Here is a 17,900-nt window from a genome sequence, read left to right on the forward strand (position 1 = left end):
TTCTCTCTCTTTGACTCAAGTACGTACCACACATTACGCACTGCAGTGCTAGCTAGCTATAGCTTATGCTTTCAGTACTAGATTCATTCTCTGATCCTTCGATTGGGTAGACAGCATGTCAGTTCATGCTGCAAGAGCTCTGATATGTTGGAAGACGTCCTCCAGAAGTTGTCATAATTACTGTGTAAGTCTATGGAAGGGGGTGAGAACCACGAGCCTCCTAGGTTTTGTACTGAAGCCAATGTACCCAGAGGAGGACGGAAGCTAGCTGTCCTCCGGATACACCATGGCGATACCCTATAGAGTGCTGTTGATGCTACTGTAGACGTTCATTGCAAAATAGTGTGTTTCAATCAGTTATTTGGTGATGTGAATATATTTAGTTATAATTTTTTAAGATAAAAATTGTGAAACCTTAGTATAGTTTTATTTTTTATTTTTATGAAATTCACTGAGTAGGATGGTCCTTTCCTTCCTCAGAGGAGGAGCCTCCACTGCATTACACAGCACTATGCCTATAACCATGAGGGCAAATGTTAAAATCACATACTTAGGGTTAATATTACTATAACTTTATGTTAAGCTAGTGGTGAATAATTTGGTGGCCTACACATCTAGTCTCTGTTGCTCAATTCCAGGGTTTCTCTCTGAAACTTGGGCCAACAGTCTGGCTATTAGGAGGCCCGAGCCTGTTTCTTCCTGTGTGTGTGTGTGTGTGTGTGTGTGTGTGTGTGTGTGTGTGTGTGTGTGTGTGTGTGTGTGTGTGTGTGTGTGTGTGTGTGTGTGTGTGTGTGTGTGTGTGTGTGTGTGTGTGTGTGTGTGTGTGTGTGTGTGGTGTGTGGTAAGGCTGAATGTGAGGACGCAGGGGAATACTGCACTCAGGCTTGTGACACAAACACTCTTCTAGCGAACGATCTGACTTCCTGTCTTCCAGAGAGTATTGGGCCTTGTGTCTAGGTGTAGTTAGTAGGTTTGGATATCAGTGATTCGGCAGTCATCTCCCAGTTTGCAACAACCGGTCACTCTCACACTTCCGCATTGGATTTATGGCATTAACAATAGGCAATATTCCTACCACCACCCTCCTCTCTGTTTTTCATTTTACTGTTGAAATCGGAAGTTTACATACTTAGGTTGGAGTCATTAAAACTTGTTTTTCAACCACTCCACAAATTTCTTTTCAACAAACTATAGTTTTGGTAAGTCGGTTAGGACATCTACTTTGTTCATGACACAAGTAAGTTTTCCAACAATTGTTTACAGACAGATTATTTCACTTATAATTCACTGTATCACAATTCCAGAGGGTCAGAAGTTTACGTACACTAAGTTGACTGTGCCTTTTAAACAGCTTGGACAATTCCAGAAAATTATGTCATGGCTTTAGAAGCTTCTGATAGGCTAATTGACATCATTTGAGTCAATTGGAGGTGTACCTATGGATGTATTTCAAGGCCTACCTTCAAACTCAGTGCCTCTTTGCTTGACGTCATGGGAAAATCAGAAAAGAAATCAGCCAAGAATTGTAGACCTCCACAAGTCTGGTTCATCCTTGCGAGCAATTTCTAAACGTCTAAAGGTACCACGTTCATCTGTACAAACAATAGTACGTAAGTATAAACACAATGGGACCACGCAGCCATCATACCACTCAGGAAGGAGACGCATTCTGTCCCCAAGAGATAAACGTACTTTGGTGTGAAAAGTGCAAATCAATAGATACAAAAGTATCTATATCCACAGTAAAACGAGTCCTATATCGATATAACCTGAAAGGCCACTCAGCAAGGACGAACCCTCTGTTCCAAAACTGCCATAAAAAAGCCAGACTACGGTTTGCAACTGCACATGGGGACAAAGATCGTACTTTTTGTCTGATGAAACAAATATCGAACTGTTTGGCCATAATGACCATCGTTATGTTTGGAGGAAAAAGGGGGATGCTTGCAAGCTGAAGAACACCATCCCAACCGTGAAGCACGGGGGTGGCAGCATCATGTTGTGGGGGTGCTTTGCTGCAGGAGGGACTGGTGCACTTCACAAAATAGATGGCATAATGAGACAGGAAAATTATGTGGATAAATTGAAGCAACATCCTGAGACATCAGCCAGGAAGTTAAAGCTTGGTCGCAAATGGGTCTTCCAAATGGACAATGACACCGAGCATACTTCCAAAGTATGGTAAAATGGATTAAGAACAACAAAGTGAAGGTATTGGAGTGGCCATCACAAGCCCTGATCTCAATCCTATAGAAAATTTGTGGGCAGAACTGAAAAAGCGTGTGGGAGCAAGGAGGCCCACAAACCTGATTCAGTTACACCAGCTCTGTCAGGAGGAATGGGCCAAAATTCACCCAACTTATTGTGGGAAGCTTGCGGAAGGCTACCCAAAACGTTTGACCCAAGTTAAACAATTTAAAGGCAATGCTACCAAATACTAATTGAGTGTATGTAAACTTCTGACCCACTGTGAATGTGATGAAAGAAATAAAAGCTGAAATAAATCATTCTCTCTACTATTATTCTGACATTTCACATTCTTAAAATAAAGTGGTGATCCTAACTGACCCAAGACAGGGAATTTTTACTTGGATTAAATGTCAGAAATGGTGAAAAACTGTATTTGGCTAAGGTGTATGTAAATGTCCGACTTCACCTCTATCTGTCAGTCTCTCTCTCTATAAACTCTGACGTCACTGGCCTGTGCTGTCACTCTTACCCTGCCGGTGCTGATTCGGGGGCAAAGGGAGGACAGGAATAGAAGACATTCCTGTCGTCTGTTTCATCCCTCCGTCACAGTGACCTCACGGGGTTAAGAATAGCCCATGCCCCGCTTACCCACAATGAGAAAGGAGAAATTCCAGCTTCGAGCCAAGCTGTTGTCAGGTGCTAATGAGGCTGCACGCTGACGTCTTTTACACCTCAGTCGCGGCGGCAACGCCTCATTAAACACTTGTCCCTGTTTCAGTGGCAGCATGGTTCTCTTTCATGTCCTCTATTAGGCCCCGTTCTAAACATGTCCCTGAACAGGGAGGGTCCCAACTCCCCACAGGACTTTCCCACTATGGAGGACTTTCCACGCCCTGTCTGGAGATACTCACACTCTCAGTGATGGGGTTTGGCATTGGTGTTGTATACTGTACAGTGTGTTCAGCTGAAAAACGAGACATGGCTGTCTAAACAATGGCTGTTGTTTGAGGAGGGTGTATGTTCCTCTTACCTTTAGAAGAACAGGAGGACAAAGCTATGGTGAGAACTCTTCTGTTTCTGACTCTGTCGTAAAGCCATGTATGGCTATTGAAATATTGTACTGAGGAGCCTTGTTCACAACACAAGGCACGAGTTATGTTATTGATAAAAGCAACTTTTTGGATAGTTGCATAGTATTGAGGTAGAGGGAGGATAAAAGCGGTATTTCTGTGTCCCTGCGATCATAGATTGTGTGAAAATGTCATCACTTTGGCGATCTAAAGGCTGTCAGAATAGCTGGAGGGGTACACGGTAGAGGTCGACCGATTATGATTTTTCAACACCGATACCGATATTTGGAAGACCAAAAAAAGTTGATAACGATTAATCAAACTATTTTTATTTATTCATTTGTAATAATGACAATTACAACAATACTGAATGAACACTTATTTTAACTTGATATAATACATCAATAAAATCAATTTAGCCTCAATAAATAATGAAACATGTTCAATTTGGTTTCATTAATGCAAAAACAAAGTGTTGGAGAAGAAAGTAAAAGTGCAATATGTGCCGTGTAAAAAAGCTACCGTTTGAGTTCCTTGCTCAGAACATGAGAACATATGAAAGTTGGTGGTTCCTTTTAACATGAGACTTCAATATTCCAAGGTAAGAGGTTTTAGGTTGTAGTTAATATAGTATTTATAGGACTATTTCTCTCTATACCATTTGTATTTCATATACCTTTGACTATTGGATGTTCTTATAGGCACTATAGTATTGCCAGTGTAACATTATAGCTTCCGTCCCTCTCCTCGCCCCTACCTGGGCTCGAACCAGGAACACATCGACAACAGCCACACTCGAAGCAGCGTTACCCTCTGCAAGGGGAATAACTACTCCAAGTCTCAGAGCGAGTGACGTTTGAAACGCTATTAGCGCGCACCCCACTAACTAGATAGCCATTTCACATCGGTTACACCAGCCATTAGGCTGATAGGCTTGAATTCATGAACAGCGCTGTGCTTGCGAAGAGCTGCTGGCAAAAGGCACAAAAGTGCTGTTTGAATGAATGCGTACGAGTCTGCTGCTGCCTACCATCTCTCAGTCAGACTGCTCTATCAAATCATAGACTTAATTATAACATAACACACAGAAATACGAGCCTTTGGTCATTAATATGGTCGAACCCGGAAACTATCATTTCGAAAACAAAACGTTTATTATTTCAGTGAAATACGGAACCGTTCGGTATTTTATCTAACGGGTGGCATCCCTAAGTCTAAATATTCTTGTTACATTGCACAACCTTCAATGTTATGTCATAATTACGTAAAATTCTGGCAAATTAGTTCGCAATGAGCTAGCCTGCCCAAACTGTTGCATATACCCGGACTCTGCGTGCAATGAACGCAAGAGAAGTGACACAATTTCACCTGGTTAATATTGCCTGCTAACCTGGATTTCTTTTAGCTAAATATGCAGGTTTAAAAATATATACTTCTGTGTATTGATTTTAAGAAAGGCATTGGTGTTTATGGTTAGGTACAGTCGTCCAACGATTGTGCTTTTTTCACTAATGCGCTTTCGTTGAAATCAACCTCCAGCGCTGCATCGATTATATGCAACGCAGGACACGCTAGATAAACTAGTAATATCATCAACCATGCGTAGTTATAACTAGTGATTATGATTGATTGATTGTTTTTTATCAAATAAAATAAGATTTCCAAAATTAAAACCACTTGAATCTGATTTCCTGGTGTTTTTAAGTGTTTTATGTCCAAAAAAGAAAAATCTGTAAAAAATAATAATAAAAATAATTTGCTCAGAAAACTTGGGGGCCCACATAAAACCACCTGCAAGCTAAATTCAGCCCGCGGGTCACCAGTTGGGGAACCATGCCAAAGACAGTCCCTCTCTCTTGCTTTCTCACTGTCTGTGATGTCATAGACAAAGTTGCTCTTTCTGTGAGGTCATAAACACAGTCCTTTCTGTTGCTGTGAGGCCATGGTGTAAGCACTGTAGAATGCTATGAATGCTCTAAATGAGAGTTTTTCCTAGGAGAGGTCACCATAAAAAACCTCACATGTCTAATCCCTCTCAGGGCACCTCTTTAATAATGTCGGGGAGTTGTGGTTTTGCCTCGCATCATGTTGTTGTTTCCTGTTACGGCTATGTGTTTTACTGAGTGAACCCACATGAAAAAATACTATAGAATACTACAGTACTTTCTATAGAATTCTGTAGTAAACTGTAGTATACTGTAGAATACTATACTACATACTGTAGTATCCCTCAATTGTGTACTACTTACTAAAGAATGTTGTAGTATATTGTAGAATACTATAAAAAATGCTAAAATAGTATCCATAAAAACACTGTAGTAAATACTACAGTAATGTCCGCAAAAACGCTAAACTTAAAAAAAAAACTGTAGTAAACACTACAGTATTTAATTTGAGTATACCATGTGCATCCCCCTCCCCGATTTATTGCCACCCATATGTGAGAAACCTTACAGTACATGCCAAGTATAGACAACATACTGTGTTCCCTATAGGTTATAGAAAAGAGAAGAAGCTCTGGAAAATGTGCCCTTTTAACATTTCTCCAGTAGGTTTTCTCAAGGAGAAAGCCTCCACTTCTATGTCAAAGATAATAAAACAGAAACACTATAGTAAATACACGCCTCATTTCCCTGTTGTTTTCCAACACATTTTCATCATATCCTATTCTACCATATGATCATATGGCAGTGATATGTCTGGTCAATCCAAGACGGGAGCGAAAGTCAAACGATTTAGGATTTGATTAAATCCGTAGCACGTTGTAGCTCAATTTTACATTTAAATGCAAATGTTTCCACATTAGCGGAGTTTGCATTCACTGTAAAAACTGCACACTCTGCTCAATCGGAAATTACCTTTTCATTTCAATCGAGCGATCACACGGATTGAATCTAATCAAACCCTTAGCCTCAAGAGAGAAAGAGATGGAGAGAAAATATGTCAGGAGAAGCCGGGCCAGAATCAGGACAAGGAGCTCTCTGCCAGAGGCTACTGAATACAGCCTGGATGATCACAACAGATGACCACAAGGTCAGGTGATAGCACTGTTAAAAGAAACAAGGAAGCAAATAAACAAACAAACTGATCGAGAGCAGCGATGTGGAAAGGGCTGCTTATGAAGCATGACGTCATTTGGTCTGAATAGAATATATTGTTCTCTGAGCTCCCATTTCTAAATCAAAGAGATTTCTCCATGACACCCAGCCTATTCATTTGTTTGTATTGTGTGTGTGTGTACCCTTGACTTCACTATGTTTGTTTTGAGTGCTGATGTTTTTATATTTTCGATGTGTGTTTATTTCAATTACTTCGGTTTGGACAATCTACCCTCTGCCCAAGATAAAGATTCTGAACTCAGCAAAAAAAGAAACGTCCTCTCACTGTCAACTGCGTTTATTTTCAGCAAACTTAACATGTGTATGAACATTTGTATGAACATAACAAGATTCAACATCTGAGACATAAACTGAACAAGTTCCACAGACATGTGACCTCTCAGAAATTGAACAATGTGTCCCTGAACAAAATCAAAAGTAACAGTCAGTAGCTGGTGTTGCCACCAGCTGCATTAAGTACTGCAGTGCATCTCCTCCTCATGGACTGCACCAGATTTGCCAGTTCTTGCTGTGAGATGTTACCCCACTCTTCCACCAAGGCACCTGCAAGTTCCCGGACATTTCTGGGGGGATTGACCTTCACCCTCCGATCTACCAGGTCCCAGATGTGCTCAATGAGATTGAGATCCGGGCTCTTCGTTGGCCATGGCAGAACACTGACATTCCTGTCTTGTCGGAAATCACGGACAGAAAAAGCAGTATGGCTGGCGGCTTTGTCATGCTGGAGGGTCATGTCAGGATGAGCCTGCAGGAAGGGTACCACATGAGGGAGGAGGATGTCTCTCCTGTAACGCACAGTGTTGAGATTGCCTGCAATGACAACAAGCTCAGTCCGATGATGCCGTGACACACTGCCCCAGACCATGACGTACCCTCGACCTCCAAATCGATCCCGCTCCAGAGTACAGGCCTCGGTGTAACGCTCATTCCTTCGACGATAAACGCAAATCCGACCGTCACCCCTGGTGAGACAAAACCGCGACTTGTCAGTGAAGACTTTGTTAGTCCTGTCTGGTCCAGCGATGGTGTGTTTGTGCCCATAGGCAAAGTTGTTGCCGGTGATGTCTAGTGAGAACCTGCCTTACAAACAGGCCTACAAGCCCTCAGTCCAGCCTCTCTCAGCCTATTGCGGACAGTCTGAGCACTGATGGAGGTATTGTGCGTTCCTGGTGTAACCCGGGCAGTTGTTGTTGCCATCCTGTACCTGTCCCGCAGGTGTGATGTTGGGGTGTACTGATCCTGTGCAGGTGTTGTTACATGTGGTCTGCCACTGGCGGACGATCAGCTGTCCGCCCTGTCTCCCTGTAGCGCTGTCTTAGGCATCTCACTGTACAGACATTGCAATTTATTGCCATGGCCACATCTGCTGTCCTCATGCCTCCTTGCAGCATGCCTAAGGCACATTCACGCAGATGAGCTGGGACCCTGGGCATTCTTCTTTTTGTGTTTTTCAGAGTCAATAGAAAGGCCTCTTTAGTGTCCTAAGTTTTCATAACTGTGACCTTAATTGCCATCTGTAAGCTGTTAGTGTCTTAATGACCGTTCCACAGGTGCATGTTCCTTAATTGTTTATGGTTCATTGAACAAGCATGGGAAACAGTCTGTTTGGGATAGGGGGCAGCATTTTCACTTTTGGATGAAATGCGTGCCCAGAGTAAACTGCCTCCTACTCAGTCCCAGATGCTAATATATGCATATTATTAGTAATATTGGATAGAAAACACTCTTGGGTTTCTAAAACTGTTTGAATGATGTCTATGAGTATAACAGAACTCATATGGCAGTGGAAAACCTGAGACAAATCCAACCAGGAAGTGGGAAATATGAGGTTTGTAGTTTTTCAAAGCTTGGCCTACCGAATACACCGTTTTTATGGGGTGAAGTTGCACTTCCTAAGGCTTCCACTAGATGTCAACCGTCTTTAGAAACTTGTTTCGGGCTTCTGCTATAAAAGAGGGGGAAATGGGAGCTGAATGAGTCATGGGTCTGGCAGAGTGTCTCAGGCTCGTGACGCGCGGTCCCAACAGAGTTAGCTCTCGTTCCAGTGCTTTTCTACAGGCAATGGAATTCTCCGGTTGGAACATTATTGACGTTTTATGTTAAAAACATCCTAAAGTTTGATTCCATACATCGTTTGACATGTTCCTACGACCTGTAATGGAACTTTTAAATTTCTTTCTGGATGTAGTGCTCGCGCCTCGTGAAAATGGATTACTGGGCTGAACACGCTAACAACAAGTGGCTATTTGGACATAAATTATGGAACTTTATGGAACAAATCAGTCATTTATTGTCGAACTGGGATTCCTGGGAGTGTATTCTGATGAAGATCATCAAAGGTAAGTGAATATTTATAATGTTTTTTCTAACTTCTGTTGACTCCAACATGGCAGATATTTTTTGGGCTGGATTGGGCTCTGAGCGCCGTACTCAGATTATGCTTTTTCCTTAAAGTTTTTTTGAAATCTGACGCAGCGGTTGCATTAAGGAGAGTCTATCTTTAATTCTGTGAATAACTATCTTTTCTCAATGTTTATTATGAGTATTTCTGGGATTTTATGTGGTTATCTGCAAAATCACTGGATTTTTAAAAATCAAAACATTACTGCACGTAACGCGCCAATGTAAACTGAGATTTTTGGATATAAATATGCACATTATCGAACAAAACATACCTGTATTGTGTAACATGATGTCCTATGAGTGTCATCTGATGAAGATCATCAAAGCTTAGTGATTAATTTTATCTATATTTCTGCTTTTTGTGACACCTATCTTTGGCTGGAAAAACGGCTGTGTTTTTGTGACTTGGCTCTGACCTAACATAATCATATGTTGTGCTTTTGCTGTAAAGCCTTTTTGAAATCGGACACGATGGGTAGATTAACAAGAAGTGTATCTTTCATTTGATGTATTGGACTTAATGTGTGAAAGTTCCATATTTCCAAAAAATATTTTTGAATTTCGCGCACTGCCTTTTCAGCAGAATGTTGTCGAGGGGTTCCGCTAGCGGAATGCCTGCGCTAGAAAGGTTAAAACCTTTACAATGAAGATCTGTGAAGTTATTTGGATTTTTACAAATTATCTTTGAAAGACAGGGTCCTGAAAAAGGGCCGTTTCTTTTTTTTGTTGCTGAGTTTAGTTGTTATTGACAGCGTCAACATGGTGGACACTTGGAGAAAGGGACAGTGTGCAGTCTGTAGGACATTTTCTGATGAGGGCTGGCTGCTATAGGGACTGCTATAGGGTCATCTCTCTCCCTTCTACTCTTTGTGTGACTCAAAACATAGTCCAGTCAGTGAGAATAGAAGGAGAGAGAATAGATCCTGTACAATTGATATATTTGATCTCACTTTAATAGATCTCAGCTTTTTGTTGTCGAGTGCTCTAACTCCTTTCTACCTCAAATTAGTTTGTGCTTTTTGCGTACTCATTGTCAAGCATGACAATCCATATGGCGTTGGCAAAAGAGCAGAAACAAACTAGTACCCAGGCTAGAATGAATAGCCCACCGACAGAAATCCTGGAGGATTTGATCACCTAACATCAACCCCAACAGCAGCAGAGCTCCTCCAACCAGTAGCCAACCCAGAACAGAACTCCCTCCCCTCAGTCACAGCCAACAGCAACATGACTTCATCTGCTAATAGAGGGAATGAACCCACCTCCCTGGTGGACACATTTCTCCCCATGTTTGTTGGACTTCTGAACGACGGGGCAGCAAGGGGTCAGACGGCTGGAGGTGACAAATGTGGCAATGGCATCACTGCTTATTAGCGACAACCTGAGGTACTTCGTCGAGATTGACTGGGGTTAGAATGAGTGGTTGGATAGATTTTTAAAGCCCTGCCGACCTGACGGGTTTTACCTTGGGCTGGGCAACTCTTCCTCTTCCTAACTTATTCTGAAGCAGTGGATGATGGGGATGGAAAGATCAGGGAGGAGAGTGAGAGAGGAGGCAGAATTGAGAGAGTGGAGGAACCAGGAAAGAGGAGTCGAGAGAGAGAGAGTAGGGCAGGAGAAAGTAGGAAGGGGGAGGAAAAACAACGGAGGAATATGACAGGATAGAGAGTGGGAATGTGCAGAGAGGAGGGCCTCCATAATTGATCAGTCAGTCATAATGAAGGCATTGGCCCGAGGAGGGAGCAGGCGGGAAACCTGATCCTTGGCAACACAAAGACGCTGGCTAGAGACACAGCCCTGTCTCCAGGCAAACGAACTAACTCAATCTGCCAACAAGATATGATTGCACCCGCTCCCATTGTCTGAATACATACTGCACAAACGGGCCTGTGCAAATAAATACTCACACAGTCTACATGCATTTAGATATAGACTGCTTAGAAGCCTAGTACACTATGCCTCCCATGCGCTATGCTAACCCAGATACCGGGAAAGAGAAGATGTCTTGTTACCCACACCACAAGTTGCTCCACTTAAAAGTAGAAGAGCCAGGCCAATGAAAAGGGAGGTTTGGTTATGTCATCTAGCCGAGGTGTCAGACTGTTAATGCATTCAACAATACTACATTGTTGCCTAGGTTAAGTTTGGCCCAACCCAAATTGGCTAAAGACGCTGGCAGCAAAGGCTAAGGATGTTATTATCGTCCGCATCGAGGCCAGGAGGCTAGCAGCGCCACAGTGTGAGGAGGAGGCAGTGTTGAGAGCATTGGAAGCTGCCTATGTTTGCTTCAGTAGAAGCGCGGCAATTGGCCTAGGACGCCTAGCAGGGGCGCTTCGCGTGGATCGACTGAGGCCTGTCGTCGGGTGGGAAGGCAGTGGTTGCGGAGTCGCGTCTGCAGCAGCAACATGGCAGTGTGTGTCATACTGGGATAGTGTGACAGTGTGTTGTGATTAGGGCCCACCACTGTGGTTTGGGAAGATGGACATTATAACCTTGAGTAGGTCTGTGGTGACAGCGTTCTGGTCTGGCCCTATAGCAGGTTTGGGTGTGATGTTGACGAACAGAGTTGGAAGGTTAGTGTGGGAGCAGGGTCAACAGGGCTGGGGGGTTCCTTTGTGGTTCTGGGTATTGGGACAGGCCTGGTCTGGAGTGGGTCTCACTGTGTGTGTTGTTGACTCCTGTTAGGGCAGCATAGTAGCATGACCCAGCTGGGTGTGGTGGGCTAACCGGGTTGTGTTGTTTGGCAGGGAGTCAAGCAAAGCTCTTGGCCTCCCTCAGATGTGATGTTGTTGATTCCCCACTGGGAGAAAGAAAGTGGGTGTGTTTGGTGAGCAGCAGAGACGTAAACAGAGAGACTGTGGGAGTGTGTGCAGTGTGTACAGGCAGGGAGTGTGTAGTGTTGTTTTTACAGCTTGTTCTTTTGTTGTTATATATAGACATTTTACATATAGCATTATTAGTAAAAATAAATAAATAATCATTGCATGAATTAAGTAATCTGTCATCAAGGCAAAGGGTGGCTACTTTGATGAATCTCAAACATAAAATATATTCTGATTTGTTTTTTATCGTCACTCCATGATTCCATGTGTCATTTCATAGTTTCGATGTCTTCCCTGTTATTCTACAATGTAGAAAATAAAGAAATCCCCCCCTTGAATGAGTAGGTGTGTCCAAACTTTTGACTGCTAATGTATATACTTATATTACTGTTGATTGGTTGACTATGGCTTTCCAAATCTCCCAACAGTGCTATTTATTGGGTTAATTTGAACTAAATGTGATTTTTCAGCCATTCCTGAACCTGTGACCAGAAACAAGCTACATACTGTAGGGGCAATACCAGAATAAGTGATCTAATAATTCTGTCTCTTCCTAGCCTAAATCTGCAGAGCTCAGATCGTTGTGTGCCCCATATACATAACGTCTGTTTGAGGCAAGAAATGTGTATAATCATTTAAATTGAAAAAAAACCTCCAACAAACTTCAGTTCTGAATCAAATGTCGTTTTGCGTATCAGTTCGTAAACCATGTGGCATGGAATCGGCACGTCGAGAATCTCTTTCCAACTATTTTGCAACCGCAGTCAACATTTTGGTCCACCCCCCAAACAAGAAGTTGCTAATTCTGGTCTTTGATAACGGGAAGAAAAAACAACTTCCCCATCTTCTCCCCCTTCCTCTTCCTGTTAGTGTGTAGGGTCTGGCCAGATGGGCTGCAGGGTGGAATCATGGGAACAACAGGAGAGGGAGAGAGATGGGGTGGAACAGAGGAGGAGTGAGACAGATGCTGAATACCAAACCAGTCCCTTCCCCACTCTCTCCAGCCCTCCATTTGCACGACAAATGTCCCAAAACGGAGGGAGTGAAATTGATCGAGGGTGTACAGTAGGGGCTAGGCTGCGATGAGTTTACGCAATTTCATGCTAAATAATGGAGAGGCGTGCGTGATTATATGCCACGTGCATTTGTTTGTCTCTGGTTGTCGCGGCGTGACACGTAAGACACGAAACGCCTCCCACGTGAAACGGTTGAATTGTTACCGAGGTCAACACGGTATATTGTAAAACGACAGGGAGAATTGTTCTTTTGAAATTCATGCTCGTTTCATCATGTGGAATATGGAATTGCATCATTCGAGTCCCGATTGCTTCCAGAAGTTGATGGGTTTATTTGATATTCTTCTCGCCAGTCTGGAAGTCGACAAACGGGAGGGCCTTCCGGGTGAGGTGGTAGGGGGCGAGCGAGAGGTCGGGGCCGCTTTCTCTTGACCAGCTCCAGTGTGTACATTCCAGCACGCAGGCCTTCTCTCCTAGTAAACGAGTAACGCTACCCCATAACCCCGTCATCCCTTTGACAGGCCTAGCAAACAAGTTGAACGTACCTGTGCCACGCCCCATATGGGAGAGGTCATCACCTCGCTGTTCCCGATGACCCAGATACACCGACTCCCTTACTAACATTAGCAGCATGCTGCATTTTATGCCGCCATCAAGCAATCCTATTTCATAGGCCCATATACTGTGCGTGCCAGCTGTTTTATACATCACCCTGGGGATTCTTGTGGTGCTGGATGAAGTGGTCCTGTCCCAGCCCTGTTGACCCGCGCCCTGTAACATGTATAGTGCTGCTGACCTGAACCAGACTATACGAACTATTCAGGAGCATACAAACCACTAGCCTCGCCATACAAACCACTAGCCTCGCTTAGGTGGCATTGACTGACTCATTCATAACTGCCAGGGTACTTTTGGAAGTCGTGTGTGTGAGTGTGAGACAGGGGTATAGTGTTACCCCTGTGGCTTTTTTAATATGTTCTGTCTGTTCCATACAGAGCACCCCCGCCCATCCCCGTATGATATGGAGTTGTCTATTATCTATCCTGTTGCCTCGTCACTTTACCCCTAGCTATATGTACAGTACATAGCTACCACAATGACCTCGTACCCCTGCACAACGACTCGGTCCTGGTACTCTCTGTATTATAGCATGTTCATTTTTTTATTCGTTATTCCCTGTGTATTTATTCCTCGTGTCACTATTTCTATACATTTATTTCATTCATCTTTATCTCTGGACAAAGGAAGCATTTCAACTGTTAGTCTACACCTGTTGTTTACGAAGCATGTGACAAATAACATTGGATTTGATTGTTGCTTCTCAGTTCTGTGGCTCGGGGAAGGGTTATCTTAACACTGACCCCCAGTCAGCTGTGAATTTGATTTGACAGCTGCTCACTGAGATTTTAACCGCTTGATATCTGAAATAGGATTCTGGATTATATACAGTGAGGTCTGAAATGATTGGCATAGCCCTAAAACACGCTAACCTCTGCGCGTTACCAATGACACGAGAGGTTAAGCGTGTCCTAGAGATATGGTCTTTGACCCTCCTGAAACTTTCTCACTCATCATTGTTCACGATTCATTCAGGATTTTCCGTAATTATTGTAGTATCCACATGAATGTAAAGTGTATAGAAACATATTCAATTCTTATTTACACTAAAAGTGACTCCAAACTTCACCATTAAATTCTATTGGGCACAAAGTCATTTGAAAACAGTAGTCATACGATATAGCACAATATTTAAATTATTTATTTAATATAGTCATTATTACTCCTCCTTATCAAGGGTGTCAATTATTTTGGAGCCCACTGTATGTGTGTATGTGTTTGCCATGTGAACAGCATGGTTTTTTCAGAATGGTGAGTGTGTGTGTGAGAGCCACACACACACACAACAGGAAACGGTTAATTACCCCCTTTCCCCCTAACTCACCACCCAGTTGCCAGGTGTGTATGTGCATGTTTGCCCCCCATTCCCTTTGTGCCATCCTTAACGCTTCACTGAATAGAGTTTCCACTGGGGGGCACACCTGCAGCCTATCACTATGCAAAAAAAAATCTGTTTGGTCAGCATTTATTTAACAACTTGGGTGTGACACCATATAGCAATTCCGTAGACTACACATGATATGTCTCTCACTCTCATATGCGTCAAGACGGTATATTAGTGTCTCCAAGATTACCTTGGTTTTTAGAGATGGTGAAATTATACAAAAAAAGAAGAAGATATGAATGAGGTATTAATCTATTCTTTCTGTCTGTCTGTTGTAGTTCCCAGAGTGTGGCTTCTATGGCATCTATGACAAGATCCTGCTATTTAAACATGACACAGGCACCAACAACATCCTGCAGCTGGTCAAGGCTCCCCAGGACATCCAGGAGGGAGACCTGGTGGAGGTGGTGCTCTCCGGTGGGTAGCAATCTCTCATCCACTTCTGCTCTCTTTTCATCCGCCCGTCCCTCTTCTCCCCTTACTCATCCTTTCATCCGCCCGTCCCTCTTCTCCCCTTACTCATCCTTTCATCCGCCCGTCCCCTTCTCCCCTTACTCATCCTTTCATCCGCCCGTCCCTCTTCTCCCCTTACTCATCCTTTCATCCGCCCGTCCCCTTCTCCCCTTACTCATCCTTTCATCCGCCCGTCCCCTTCTCCCCCTACTCATCCTTTCATCCGCCCGTCCCCTTCTCCCTTACTCATCCTTTCATCCGCCTGTCCCCTTCTCCCTTACTCATCCCCTTTCATCCGCCCGTCCCCTTTCTCCCTTACTCATCCTTTCATCATCCTTTCATCCGTCCCTTCTTCTCCCTTACTCATCCTTTCATCCGCCCACCCCCTTCTCCCTTACTCATCCACCCATCCCCTTCTCCCTTACTCATCCCCTTCTCCCTTACTCATCCTTTCATCCGCCCTTCCCCTTCTCCCTTACTCATCCTTTCATCCGCCCGTCCCCTTCTCCCTTACTCATCCTTTCATCCGCCCGTCCCCTTCTCCCTTACTCATCCTTTCATCCACCCATCCTCGTCTTCCTGCTCCCCTCCTCTTTTTTTTCTCTCTGATCCCCTCGGCCTCTTATTCCTCCGAACCCTCTCTGTTCCTATCCCTTGTATCCTTATGGGACGCTAAGTAGAGCCACAGGGAACATGCATGACACCATGCACTCAACACCATATGTGTTTGGACAATTTGCCTCTGTACTCCAGCATTATGGATTTGGGCCAAGCATAATCGGAAACACAATCAAAACAAACTGTAAATGCATCCACTTGCAGAGTCACACGCTTCATGTAATCATTGGGTGCAGGGAATATAGGACCAAATACGACACTTTTGACTACTTTTGTAGTGTTTGACTACACTATAAGTGCATTTGTCCAAATACTGATGACTGCTGCAAATGGGGACTAGATACAAACCACGCTTTCATTTCTATCCGGAAAAAAACAAATATGTATGAAAATACCCTCAAATGAAAGGTGACATTCTGTAATGTTGCCTCATATGAAACATGTGGTCTCCACTCCAAAAGGCTGAAGTACGAAACATATTCACAGACAGTATATCATTGCTAATGTGTTTGACAGGTTGATACCCAGGTTGATGCCCAGACTGACTGTTGTGTTCTCTGTTGTGTTGTCCGTCTGCAGCTGCGGCCACCTTCGAGGATTTCCAGATCCGGCCTCATGCCCTGAACGTCCACTCGTACCGTGCCCCGGCCTTCTGCGACCACTGTGGAGAGATGCTGTTTGGACTGGTCAGACAGGGCCTCAAATGTGACGGTATGAGAGAGAGTGTGTGAGAGGAGGGGAGGAGGAGGGGGACCTGTTCTGCTTGCCCGATAAGAACTTTGTCTGACGAAGGATATATATTTACATTAAGCGACTTACTAACTGTGAGCATTCATCTCAAGATAGCTAGGTGGGAAAACCACATCTCAGTATTCTTTCTCAAATACAGTAGCTATCAGCAAAGTCATTTCCCTTTCGTGGGTGAGCTCATCTCCCCATCTCCTCCCCCTTCCTTTCTCTCTATCACGCGGTCTCTCTTTCTCTCTCTCTCTCTCTCTCTCTCCCACTATATATATATATATATATATATATATATATGTGTGTGTGTGTGTGTGTGTGTGTGTGTGTGTGTGTGTGTGTGTTTTTCTTTTTCTTTCTCTTTCTCTCTCTCTTCTTTCTCTCTCTCTTCTCTTTCTCTCTCTTCTTTCTCTCTCTCTCTCTTTTCTCTCTTCTCTCTCTCTGCCCCCTCCCCCTTGCAGGCTGTGGACTGAACTACCACAAGCGCTGTGCCTTCAGCATCCCCAACAACTGCAGCGGCGCTCGCAAGCGGCGCCTGTCCACCACGTCTCTGACCAGTAGCCCGTCGCTGCGTCTGTCCACCAGTGAGTCCCTGAGCAGCGTGGGGACCAGCTCAGTCAGCACCTGCATGGAGGATGCCAGCCTGATCCGCTCTCACACCACCCAGACGCTCCCGAACTCCACCTGTACCGCGTCAGCGTCCCTGGGCCTGTCCACCAGCGCCTCCATCACCAGACCCATGGCCCGCGCCAACACTCACATGGTGAGCCAACGCTCGCATTCCATTTCAATTCAATATATGCAGGAAGTCATGTGACGCGTGGCTTTTCAGGAACATTTGAGTGATGTCGGTTTACTCCCCCTCCCCCCTCGCGACTGTGTTGGAATGGGATTGACCCGAACCGTGGCTCTGTGCGGTAGTTAAGGGGAAAGCCAGCGCTCTGATTTACATAGGTAGAAATGCCACTGATAGATCTGTGTAAGTCTAGTTTCTTGGTCTCCTCGCGTCCCCTTCCAGCCGCGGACCCCCAGCGAGGCGCGGCGGTTCTACACGGGCCGGCCGGTGCACCTGGACAAGATCCTGATGAGCAAAGTGAAGGTGCCGCACACGTTCGCCGTGCACTCCTACACGCGCCCCACCGTGTGCCAGTACTGCAAGAGGCTGCTCCGGGGCCTCTTCCGACAAGGGCTGCAATGCAAAGGTTAGTGTGGGGTGAAAGTTCAATGTGGGGACCCCCTTTGGGTGTTTATCAAGAGGGGGATAAATGTATTTGGAGTGCATATTGGGAGGAAGATGAACTGTCTTAACAATGCCGCTGATTGTTCGCGTTGTGTCGTAGACTGCAAGTTCAACTGCCACAAGCGCTGTGCGTACAAGGTTCCCAACGACTGCCTGGGGGAGACCATTGGAGGTAAAGCTGACAAAACACATCTTTGTTGTGTCACGTTGTGCCATGATGTGTCATGTT

At 44.4% G+C, this 17,900-nt stretch overlaps 1 protein-coding gene across 2 annotated transcripts in view; it reads left to right on the top strand.

Annotated features, from left to right (window-relative positions):
* LOC112266057 (serine/threonine-protein kinase D2) overlaps window positions 1-17,900 on the top strand; it is a 47,554-nt gene that overhangs the window by 15,770 nt on the left and 13,884 nt on the right. The window contains exons 1-6 of one of the 2 annotated variants that reach the window (XM_042295882.1): window positions 3,129-3,249; window positions 14,901-15,039; window positions 16,273-16,404; window positions 16,893-17,194; window positions 17,450-17,633; window positions 17,772-17,843. In XM_042295882.1, the coding sequence (XP_042151816.1) occupies window positions 3,208-3,249; window positions 14,901-15,039; window positions 16,273-16,404; window positions 16,893-17,194; window positions 17,450-17,633; window positions 17,772-17,843 (871 nt within the window). In that variant the 5' untranslated portion in view covers window positions 3,129-3,207. Of the gene's footprint in view, window positions 1-3,128; window positions 3,250-14,900; window positions 15,040-16,272; window positions 16,405-16,892; window positions 17,195-17,449; window positions 17,634-17,771; window positions 17,844-17,900 lie in introns of those variants that run through there. The other variant, XM_042295881.1, reaches the window with a different exon arrangement.

This window comes from Oncorhynchus tshawytscha, linkage group LG13 (genome assembly GCF_018296145.1).
Source record: "Oncorhynchus tshawytscha isolate Ot180627B linkage group LG13, Otsh_v2.0, whole genome shotgun sequence".
Classification (NCBI taxonomy): Eukaryota; Metazoa; Chordata; class Actinopteri; order Salmoniformes; family Salmonidae; genus Oncorhynchus; species Oncorhynchus tshawytscha.